General features: G+C 33.5%; 1 protein-coding gene across 1 annotated transcript; it reads right to left on the bottom strand.

The window, feature by feature from the left end:
* Positions 1 to 991: 991 nt before the first annotated feature.
* On the bottom strand, positions 992 to 4830 carry LOC110036845 (mannan endo-1,4-beta-mannosidase 6-like). The gene is made up of 6 exons (XM_020741383.1): positions 4683 to 4830; positions 4332 to 4587; positions 3029 to 3223; positions 2283 to 2405; positions 1965 to 2176; positions 992 to 1435 (listed from the first exon to the last, which is right to left on the bottom strand). The coding sequence occupies exons 1-6, from the start codon at positions 4796 to 4798 to the stop codon at positions 1012 to 1014; spliced, it is 1326 nt and encodes a 441-aa protein (XP_020597042.1). The 5' UTR covers positions 4799 to 4830; the 3' UTR covers positions 992 to 1011.
* Positions 4831 to 12693: the final 7863 nt, after the last annotated feature.

Genomic DNA, 12693 nt, shown 5'->3' with positions numbered 1-12693 from the left:
GGAGTAACTTTCTGTGTTTTTCCTTATCCTCATCTCTAACATATACTGACAGGAAGAAAGATTTAAAAGTAGAAATCAGAGATTCATTTTTATTATAATTATTTTCATAACAAAAAACAATTTGTGTAAAACCTTATCTTCTTCAGCTATATACATACAAAACAAGTACTGTATATCTCACTTTTAAAATGTAAATATTCGAAGTTCTATTAATAGATTCACTTATGACTGTTTTCGATTATTGATTGCTGCAATATATAAATCTGTTTTTTGTACTTTAAAGGGTCCGTTTGGGGCAGTTTATAAGTGCGGGTGGCGTTTTCAAAACGCCGTCGTAGTTCAAGATAAGCTGCTTATACACGGGCCGCAGGGGTCGACCCGTGACCTCCGTTTAGTATAAAAACACAAACGCAGTTTCGGATAAGCTGAATTTTGAAAACGCCCCAAACGGACCAAAAGTCTAATCAAGAACTTATGTGTGCATATATTGCTTAGCCATCCATTCTTTATAAGCTATTGCAATTTTCTTTTAAAAATTTTTTTTTAATAAATTGTAATAATATGATTCTAATGTTGATTTTTATAATAATGTGCATAGTCTTATGGCTTCTCTTTAGTGCATTGCTCTCTTCTTGTAATTTTAGAAATTATACTTAGCCCCTCGAATTTAGGGTTTTCTTTTCTTATCACACCCCTTCTCTAATATGCAATCCTCATTGATTTTATATCATTTTTTTTTTGCATAAAAGCCTCTGAGAATTTATGAATTATTAAACAAGGATTAATTGTTTTGCTTCCCACTCTGTGAACTTTTTCCAATTTATATTTTATTAAAACTAAACCAATAAAATTACAACAAATAAATCATGAATGAATGTTAATCCATACAATACAACATTCACATAGCATATTTATTCCTAAATTTAAAATTTTCATGCAATATTTAAATACAAATCATTAAAGAATTTATGAATTGCAATGAATGGTATATATATGAATCCAAATATTTCATCATGGTTGATTATGCTTTGAAACCCTCTTCTTCCTTCCACAAGTCCAATGGCACCTCCAAGAACACATAGAATTGAACATCTTCATTCTCTTTGACTGCAGAGACAGAATTTTTCCTGTAGATTTGGATTTGTGAAGCACCACTGCATAACCATCATCCATAAAATCTGTTCCTTCAGGGAAAATCTGCCATATAAGACAACCTCCTCCACCCCCTCCTCTCTTTGTGGAGTTCAAAATGTTGTCATAAACCATATCAATGAACTGATTCCTTAAACTGACACTGAAGTTCTTGTCCTTCGCCGACATTCCGAATTCCGCAAACACGACCGGCATTCCGAGCACCTTCTCGGCGTCATCGATGTGGCTTTGCATCCAAGATTTGGTGAATTCGAGTTGAGCTTCGGGGATCGAAGTTGATAGCCTGCATGATTGGAAGTGTTAGGGCTATCAGAATTATTCATTGTGATATGGATATTACCACAAGTATCTAATATTTAATAGCAACCTTATATGTTGTTAGGGAAATATACATATATGCCGCATTATTTTACTTACGTAGTTACATATTTAACAACCAAAAGTTTGATATTTACATAATCTTATGCCCGAAGGTTTATTTCACTTTCAAAAAGGCAGAGTGTGATGGTGTTACTTTGATGTGATGCTAAGAATTTGAGTGATTTGCAAGTAACTATGAATGTTTAATAACTGTTAGATATGCAAATACATAAAAGCTGTGTGATAATTATGTAAATGGACCTTTTTAATTAGTGTATATGTAATGTCTAAATTATAGTATTTAGAAGCATAACACTCAATTTTTTGTAATTACATTGAAATTGGGTGGAATTTATGTAAATGCATGCCCTTTCAATTTAATAATAATAATTACAATGACTTTAGCTTTCTAACAAAGCAGAAAAGATTAAGTTTTGCCAAAACATAATTACCAAGCATCTGGATATAAATGAGTTGTGGCAAAGTCAATTCCTAGGGTTTGATGGTTTCTGATGAAGTCGGTCCCGACTTGACCCGAATAGCTATCTGGGTTGAAACGTAGTCGATCAGGCGTCGAGTTTCCATAGAATCCTTCGAGCCCAATCTCGAGTAGGTGATTCGGGTCGATTGATTTTACATGAAATGCCATTTCTTCTATCCATGACTGAAAATGGTTAATGTTCATCAACACTTAGTTAAGCAGGTTTAATGGAAGCTTAAGGTTGATTTATATATATCTATATATCTCAGTGGGTAGAAATAGTAATTACCTGGAGCATGTTGCCTGAAGGATCAGTAGGGCTGCGTGGTTCATTGATTAATTCCCATGCAAAGATTGTGGGGTCGTCTTTGTATGTGATGTTTGTGAAGGTGTTGATTCTATTGAGAACCGTCTGATTAACATCAAAACTAATTAACAAATTATGAATAAATAAATAAATATATAGAAGATATTTAGTTTACATTTATACCACTTTATTTATACATGAAAATGTATATTTTGCGTTTTAAAACTTAATAGTCTTGATTCTTATGTGATACGAAAAATTTAGATAGTATAAATCTAAAGAGTAATAATGCCTTGTTGAAATGTAAATACATAAGAATTAGGTGGTATTTATGTAAAATATTTTTAATTCATTATTTGATTAAATGCAATTAGAAGCTAATTATGAAATGAAGCTTCAAACTCTCATTAGTAAGAATCTTAATTTCACACTAAAAAATGTTGCCTTTTCAAACTCTCATTAGTAAGAATCTTAATTTCACACTCAAAAATGTTGCCTTTAATATTGCTTTTATGCGAAGCAAACAACAATAATACTAATAATAATAATAATTTCGAAGTGTGCAAATAAGCAATAATAATAATAATAATAATAATAATTTCGAAGTGTGCAAATAAGAAAGATCGTTTTCTTAAAAATATATTGTTTAAATAAATAAAATTTTATGTTAAATAAACATATAATGACATGAAATGTAATTAAGAAAGTAAGATTAGTTACTTAATTACCTTGACATGACCTTTATAGTAGCCTTTCAAGGTGGGATTAGTGAAGAAATCATCATCAGAAGTGAGATTTAAACCTGCAGCTTGCCCCCACTTCACATACTGAGCCTTCCCACCAAATGCTTCCATATTATTTGTTAACGACAGTATCAGTCTAATATTACACTTCTTTGCTTCACTCAGCACAAAATCAAGTGCCTAAATAATTTAGAAGGAACAAAAATAATAATAATAGTAATAATGAGCAAGCAATATTACCATAAGAAATCACTATAAACATTGCATAGCACTCAATTCCTTTGTATTTACATATCTAACATTTAGGTGGTATAAATGTAAATAGTAAAATTAAAGTGAAAATTAGATTTGAGGCATTTAATCAATCATGTGAAATTGCAAAGCAATTTTTTTTAGAATGAAGATTTAAAACAAAAGCATTTTCATTAAGTTTTAGTTGCCCTTCTTAATTTATGATTAAATTTAATTTTTTTTTTGAATAATCGGTAAGTAATTATGGATAATTACTATATAATAATGATATTTATTTAATTATGTATCCAATTCTTCATCAAATAGCTATTTTTATTACTTTATATTAAATAATATATTAACACACAATTGATGTGATAATTTTAAATTTTATAATTAATGCAATTTAAAGTTAGCTACCACTACTAATTAGGGAATAATTAATGCATTTACATGTATGTTTTGTATTGCAATTGAGTAGAAGAATTTATGCTAGATAAGAATTAATTTATATCATTAAAACTCTTATATTTATTTTAAAATTTTGCATTGAATGAAATGATTTATTTTAAAATAAGTCAATGTTTAAGTCAAGGATTTTATATCATGCAAAAATGTAGAGAAAAGAAAAATATTAGTGCATATTTTTTATTATTAATTAATGACATCTAAGTGGAGTGTATAGCATATCTAGCTATTAAAAAAAATTAATTTAATGTATCCGTTTCACTTAGGATGCCATATGGCCGTACCCATAATTAATTACATTATTCAATGATGTTTTAAATTAAGTCATGACTCAACCTAACAACTTTAACAAATGTTCTAATTATAATGAAAATTATATTATGAAACCTTTATACCAACTAATAATTTTTTTTATGATAATAAGGTAATGCAACCTATATCTAATAAAACAATATCTTATTTTTTGCTTAGAAGAAATGCTACAACTCCATTACTAAAAATCTATTGTATTAATAAAAATCATCATTATTATCATAGAGATGAATGTCATGCATGTATGGATGAACAAACATAGAATGTGATAATGTACCTGAAAGACATTTTCATCATACACAAAAGGAGACTTCTGCAGTGCCCTCCACCCGCCATCACTGAAGGCCCAAGTTCGACAGACAGTAAGACCCACTGAAGAAGCTTGTTTAAAAGTCTCAGTGATCTTCACCCTCATCGTAGGATCGACCGCAAGAACCATGAGCCAATAGGTATTAAACCCATTGAAATAAAAGGGCTCCGCTCCCACTACAAACTGACTCCCCTTCCTCTGCACCATCTCTAACCCGTACCTCCTAACAGGCATATGAGCAAAAAATAATGTAAACACAAAACCTTTAATGCATAAGGGTGAGTAGAAATATAAAAGCAAACTTCATTAAATGAATACCGGATATCGGGGGCATGCTTATCATCGATATGTGAGGTTGTTGCAATAAGTAATGAAGCTAAAATGGTTGCAAGTAGGAAGAGATTCGGTAGTGGTGAAGATAAGGAGCAGCACATTTTATTTTTTATTTTTTTTTCAATTTTGAGCTATATTTTCTAAAAAAAAATTGATGATATATGTTTGAGATGTATGTATATATAAGAAGTAAATGAAGTAGCTTCAAAGCAAGAGAATGCTTGAGATTACAATTCACTTACACCCAAAGCAGAGAGTTTACTAAAAGGAATGAATAGAGAGGGGGGATGACTGATCAAACCTAATATATGAACATGACAATAAGACCAATGTATTTGACTATCCTACCTGGTTGGTTGCTATTGCTTGATTTGATCAGAGGGTGCCAGGTGTCTTTGAAATGGAATCTGTGGAGTGGGGGTCTTCCTCTTGCTTGAGCATTTAATGCATTTCTAGCGTTGAAATCCGCTTAAATAAATCTTAAACATAAATTGTTCAACTAATTGTTATATTGCTCATCACAAATTTATAATAAAGGATGCAAGTAAAAGAGATTCTCAGCCTTTTTATTTTTAGTTACTTGTAAAGTATACTATATAGAGTAAAGTGCCAAAATAATTTATAATTATTTATTTGCGATCATTTTAGTGTCAGAGTTTATAGAAATATCAAAATAGTTTAATGATTCTTTAAATTGGGGTTGAATTAGTCTCATGGAAGACTTAGAGCTTAATTTATAGATAGTTGAGGACTATTTTGACAATTTTATAAACTCATTGACCGAAAAGACCCACCACACTTTTATAGATAATTGAGGACTATTATATGAAAGTGTCATATCATATAAATCTTGTTTATTTATGCAAGCAATGCTGAACAATTACTTCATTAATTTACACGCGTCAGAATTTTAAACAAAAATAAAAATAGAAGATTTACATAAATACCACTTAATTCTTATTTATTTATATATTTAACATGTAAATTTCTTTATTTATATGTCTTTTCATTTATGTATGAAAAAGTACATATAACTTTTAAAAAAAAGTAAAAATAGTTTTACTTTTATATTTGATATGATAGATTTGAGTGATAAAGATATAAAAAATAAAGTTTACGAGGGTAACATGTAAATACATCAGAATTGAGTGGTATGTATGTAAATGCCCCCAAACAAAAAAAATATATAAATTAGAATTTTGTTATATTATTATGCACATATTAATTCCAGTAGTTTCGGATAAGTGCGGGGAAAAAGAGTCCCCAACGCTTGAAAAACTGTTGATACGTGTTGAAGAGGATTAGCGGCTCTACAACACTTATCCTCATCTAAAATAGAGTAAATGTAGAAATTAGGGATTCATTTTATTATAATTTCTATGAAATTATATGTCCACATCAGCTACATACTAAAATGAGATTAATTTCGAAATTTTTGTGTGTTGAGTAATTAGGGCAAAGAAAAATAGGAATTGGACACAAATCCAAAAGAACACAAAGATTTACCGTAGTTAGACAAAGATGCCTACGTCCTCGGGAACAGAGCGGCGACTTTTCACTAATCCAGAAAAAGAGTACAGGATACAGAATAAAATAACCTAGGGTTACAAACATGCCTATTTATAACCCTAGAAAGAGCATAAAATGAAACATTGAGTACAATATGTAATTACCAAATTACCCATTTACCGCACCCCCAACCCACATAAGGAAACTCTCCTGATTTGGACAGAATCTTCCGCTCTGCTCCAGCATATGTCTCTTATATGACATATGAGTCAAACCTAACAAATCTCCACCTTGGTGAATATCCAATCTCTTATGAGAAAAAAATCATTGAGTTTCTTACGTACAAGAAGTGGATTGAGCCACCATACTTCTCTAGCAACTGCAAACATTCAAAAAGTCCAAGCAATGTAAGAACTTGTTGATAGTAACTAACTTGGTCAACATATCAGCTGCATTTTCATCAATATGAACCTTCTGCAACAGTATCTCACCAGAAGCAATCAATTCTCTGATCTTGTGATATCTGACATCAATATGCTTGGTTCTCGCATGGTACACCTGGTTCTTAGCCAAATAAATAACACTCTTACTGTCACAATGCAACTGAATTCCACCTTGCTCAACACCAGTTCCTTTACTAGCCCAGCAAGTCATAAGGTTTCTTTTGCAGCTTCAGCTACTGCAATGTACTTAGCTTCAGTTGTAGATAATGCCACAATAGACTTAATTATTGATGCCCAACATATAGGCCCTCCGCCAAGAGTAAAAATATACCCAGTTGTAAACCTTCAGCCATCCAAATAGCATGCATAGTTTGAATCAACGTACCCCACAACTGAAGGATCATTCTGCTGACAGCCAAAAATAATTTTATGTCCTACAGTGCCCTTCAGATACCTGAAAATTTACTGACTGCTTCCCAATGTCGTCTTCCAGGTTTAGACATGTATTTGTAGACTTGACTAACAGCATGAGCCAAATCAAGTCAAATACATATCATTGCATACATCAAGCAGCCAAGTTCACTAGCATATGGAACATTTGTCATGTCTTTGATTTCTGTATCTGTCTTAGGACACTGTTCTGAAGAAAGCTTAAATGATTTGCCAAAAGAGTGCTTATAGGCTTTTTTTTGCTCATCTCAAACCTGTCAAGCACTTTCTCAATATAGTCTCGTTGAGATAAACATAATCGTCTTGAGCCTCTGTCTCGATGAATTTTCATTCCAAAAATCTTCTTCGTAGGACCCAAGTCTTTCATATCAAATTCCTGGCTCAATAAAGCTTTCAAACCACAAACATCATTCATATTCTTTGCAGCAATCAGTATATCATCAACATACAATTACAAAAAAATAATAGAACAACATCAAGGCTCTTCACATGAACACAACAATCATACTCATATCGCCTGTAGCTAATCTGAATCATGTAGAAGTCGAACCATTTATATCATTGTCTTGAAGACTGTTTCAACCCATACAACAATTTCTTTAAACTGCAAATCAGATGCTCATGTCCAGGTTGAGTGAACCCTTCTGACAGCTCCATGTAAATCTGCTTCTCCAGATCACCATGCAAGAAAGCAGTTTTAACATTCATCTGCTCCAAATGCAAATCCCAAATGGCTACTAATGCAAGCACTGCCCTGATTGAAGTATGTCTGACCACAGGAGAAAATATTTCATCATAATTTATCCCCTTCTGCTGTAAAAATTCCTTTGCTACCAGTTGAGCTTTGAACTTTTTCCATTCTTTTTCTGATACTGTCAGTTTCCTTTTGTACACTCACTTGCACCCAATAACCTTCTTTCCCTCAAGAAGCTCAACTAGCTCTCAAGTGCAATTTTTTTGCAAAGAATCCATCTCCTCAATCATTGAACCGATCCATTTCTCTTTCTCCTGGCTAGTGATTGCTCATTGAAAAATGGTTGGATCATCGCTGCTGATGAGAAGTGCACAAGAGACCAAGTCTTCATAACCCAATCTGCTAGGCCTTATATCGGTTCGTCTCTATCTGTCTCTAATTAGATTATAATTTTGCAGATCATTTGGAATGAAATCACCATGTGTTAGATTTGAACCTTCAACTCTCTCAGTTGTTTCTGGATGTTGTTCCAAATCCATCTGCACTGCATCTGAAGTGGAAGTGTTGCCTTGCACCTTGTCTTCATTCTGCTGCAACGTGGACTGTTCATCAAAAACTGCATCTCTGCTGATCACCGTCTCATTTGCAATCGGATCTCAAAACTTCTATCATTTCACACCTTTCTTATAGCCCAAAAAGATGCACTTCTTGGATTTTGCATCAAGTTTTGATCTTTCATCTCCAGGTACATGCATATAAGTAGGACACCAAAAATCTGTAAATGATCGAAATTAACGGGATTACCTGTCCATACCTCTTCAGCGACCTTGCCACCTAGCGATGCCTGAGGTAGGGGTGTAAACAAGCTTAACATGAGCGAGCCCAGGCTCAGCTCCTGTTCGGCTCGTTTATATTTCGAGCTCAAAAAGTGTGTTCGTGTTTGGCTCGTTTTCTTAACAAGTCGAACACGAGCTATTCACGAACAAAGAGTCGTTTTGACAACTCTAATCACGTAGTCATAAGATGTTTAAGGATTGGGCCAAAATTTAAAACATCATTTGAATCTAAATTAATAATTTTTATTCTATTTTCTTCATTAATGCTTTTAATTGATTATAAATCTTTGTAGCCTTGTAGTCAATATTTATTTGTATAATTGATTAGTAGTATCTCGAGCCAAAACGAGCCGAACACGAGCGAACAAATATTTGTTCTTGTTCGACTCGTTAACTTAGCGAACGAGCCGAACACGAGTTATTCGCGAACAACAAGTCGTTTTGACAACCTTAGTCTGAGGTGATCTATTAATGAGATAGCATGTCATATTCACAGCCTCTACCCAGAAACTCTTAAAAAGCTTTGCATTTAGTCTCAAACATATTGCCCTTTCAGTTAAGGACATGTTCATCTTTTCTGCCACACCAATCTGTTGTGGTATCTGCGCACTGAAAAATTCCTCTGAATCTCATGCTCCTCACAGAACTTCTGAAATTGTGAATCTGTGTACCATGTGTCATTATCGGACCTCAAATACTTGATCTTTCTTTCAGTTTGGTTCTCCACCTCAGTTTTCCAGCTTGAATTTAGAGAAGACTTCAAGTTTTTGCTTAAAAAAATACACCCAACCTTTCCTGGGTAAATCATCAATAAAGGTAACAAAAAACGGAGATCCTCCCAATGACGATTCTCTGGTAGGACTCAATACGTTAGAACACACATAATAAAAAATCTCTTTAGTTTTATGTTTTCCAATCATAAAATTGACTATAGTATATTTTCCAAGAGCACAGGACTTACAAAGATCGAGCTAGCAGCTTTTAACACCATGCAACATATTTTTTCTATGCAATTTCGTCATCTCACGTTCACTGAGATGACCCAGACGCATATGTCATAGCTTTGTACTATCATCATCTGACTTCACAAAATGAACTCCACTTACAATTGTACTCCCCAACAGTTTGTAGATATTACTTGTATTGTGTGTAGTTAATTTTCCTTTCATCACCTTCAGTGCACCTTTAACAATTCTGATGGTTTCCCTATCCTCATCTGCTTTAGGAATAAAATCATTTCTATGTAAAGTGTCAATGGAAATCAAATTCTTCTTCAAATCTGGAATGTGTCTGCCATCACATAAAGTTCTAACTGTGTCATCATACATCTTAATTCTGACTTCTCCAATACCAACAATATTGCAACATCCATCATCACTTAGATAAACTGAGTCAAAATTAGTTTACTTGTATGAAATAAACCACTCCTTGTTATATATTATGTGATAAGAGCATCCTGAATCAAGAATCAATGCATCTGTGAACTGAATTGATGAAACTGAAAGCATATCGTCATCACTATAATCTGAATTGTCACTCTGTACCACATTTACAGACTTCGATGATCCATCACCTTTCACCCCAATCTGCTTCTTGAGCTTTGGACAATCTCTGTTCATATGATATGACTCCTTGCGCTTGTAGCAATGAATTATTTCTTGCCTTTGGATTTGGATCTGAAATTTCGCCATCGAGAACCCTCATTCTCTTTCTTCCTTCCACGATCCTGATTACCCTTCACATATAAACTGTCTTCATGAGAGTTTTCCCCTACATTCTACTTCCGTTGGTTGTGAGCCAACAATGCTGCAGTAATATCATCAACTTTGAAAGTTTCTTTCCCATATATAAGGGTAGTTATCAGGTGTTCATAGAAAGAAGATAGTGAACACAACAAAATCATTGATTGCTCTTCATCCTCAATAGTCACATCAAGCCGTGATAAATCTGTGATTATTTGATTAAAGACATTAACATGTTGTGCCAGATCAGAACTTTCTTGCATCTTCAGCCCATACAGCTTTTGCTTCAGATACAATTTATTCGTCAGAGATTTAGCCATAAACTGAGTTTTCAATTTCTTTCATACCTCCCATGGATATTTCAGATTCATCGCGTGAGACATAACATTATCTGTCAGGCATAAACATATAGTTGCTACCACTTGTTGTTGTAATTCCTCTCAATCTTCATCCTCAATGGCATCTGATTTTGTTGTCCACAAAGCTTTCAAGATTCCCTATTGAGCCAACAGATATTTTACTCTTATTTGTCACAATTCGAAGTTACCATTTCCATCGAACTTAATCACCTCGAATTTTGCAATTATTTGAAATTGATTTTACAACAAATTCTTCTGCAATTGCTTACTCAAAATCATTCTAAAAAAAAGATAGAAAAAATTCTCTTAATTAAGTTTCATTAATTAAGTTTTTTTTCCAAAAAATCAACAAATTTCTTTTTGAAAATAAAAGATTAAAATGTTTCTTTAATTAAGCTTCCTTAATTAAGTCTCCTTAATTAAAATATTTCCTTAATTAACTGAATTTTAAAAACTTTCCTTTCTTCAGCCTCCGCGCCTTCAAGCTTTCTCCGGCAAACAGCCTGCAGCGAACCGCCTTCGGCTTCGCCTTCATAATCTCCTGCGTTGGCGGTAGCCTCCCGCGAACAATCCCTCATGCCTCCGTCCGCCAACTTGTGCAAAATTACCGCAAACCGCTTCGCTGACCTTCGCGAATTTCCTTCGTTAAATCTTGCGTCGTCGATCTTCCGCGAATATCGCTCTGCGACAACCTATAGCCGCGATTCGCGAAGTCTCGTCTGCCGCTATTCGCGAATTGTTCTGTGAACTCTTCCTCCCACAAGATTCACGAACAGTTCCTCCTGTCTGTCGCGATCGCAAGCTCACTGAAGCCATCGCGCCGAAACTTTCTAAAATTTGGCTTCCTGTAATGAAACGTAAAAGCCCTAGTTGTCAAACTCCTCTTCTTCCCCGAAATTTTTTTTCACTGCCCTCAAACTTGGCTCTGATACCACTTGTTGAGTAATTAGGGAAAAAAAAAACAGGAATTGATCACAAAGATTTAACGAGATTCTACAGAGATGTCTACGTCATCGGGACCAGACCAGCTGCTTTTCACTAATCCAGAATAAGAATACATGATGCATAATAGAATAACCTAGGGTTACAAACAGACCTATTTATAAACCTAAAAATAGCAGAAAAGAAAGTCTTGAGTACAATATGTAATTATCAAATTACCCCTATACCGCACCCTAACCCACATAAGAAAACTCATCCAATTTGGACAAAATCTTTCATTCCGCTTCGCTCCAGCATTTATCCTTTATATGATATATGAGTCATACCTAACAGATAGGCATGAAAATCCACCCAATTATTAATTTCTAATTCTGATTGAGCCAACCGACAATTTCTAATTTGATATATACACAACACATAACCTAGCTCCAAAATATTTCAATTACATTTACTCTATTTATACAATATTTTTTTTTTCTGAAACAAACTTGAAAATTTCAGATTTATTGCAAAATAAATAGCCAGATTGGCTCCACCGCTCGGAATAAAAGGAACAAGAGGCATTTACATTCATACCACACAATCCCTATGTATTTAAAATTTTAACACAAACTTTACTTTTTCATATTTATAGCACCCAAATCTATCATATCAAAAATACCACTATTTTAACTTCTACAAAAAGTAAAAAACAACTCTTCATCCATAAATAGGGTAACATATATATAAATTGAAGTTTAGTTCTTGGATATGTAAATGCACAAGAATTGAGAAGAAATATTGCTTCAAGACTCCGCACGTAGAGTTACGTGTGGAGTTCAATGAAATCACAACACGTAGTGGTAACACAATGGAATATTCCTCCCGTGTTATGCAGGCGTTATTGTGTGTTATTCAGGTGTTATGGTGAATTATTCAAGTGTTATTGATGTATTATTGTGTTATTATAACATCGAGAATATTTTCATAACACAATAAACACCTGAATAACATATCCTGAATAACATATAATAACACCTGA

This window comes from Phalaenopsis equestris, unplaced genomic scaffold (assembly GCF_001263595.1).
Source record: "Phalaenopsis equestris unplaced genomic scaffold, ASM126359v1 Scaffold000002, whole genome shotgun sequence".
NCBI classification, from domain to species: Eukaryota; Viridiplantae; Streptophyta; class Magnoliopsida; order Asparagales; family Orchidaceae; genus Phalaenopsis; species Phalaenopsis equestris.
Note: the sequence above shows the minus strand (reverse complement) of the source record. Positions and strands in the feature narration are given on the sequence as shown.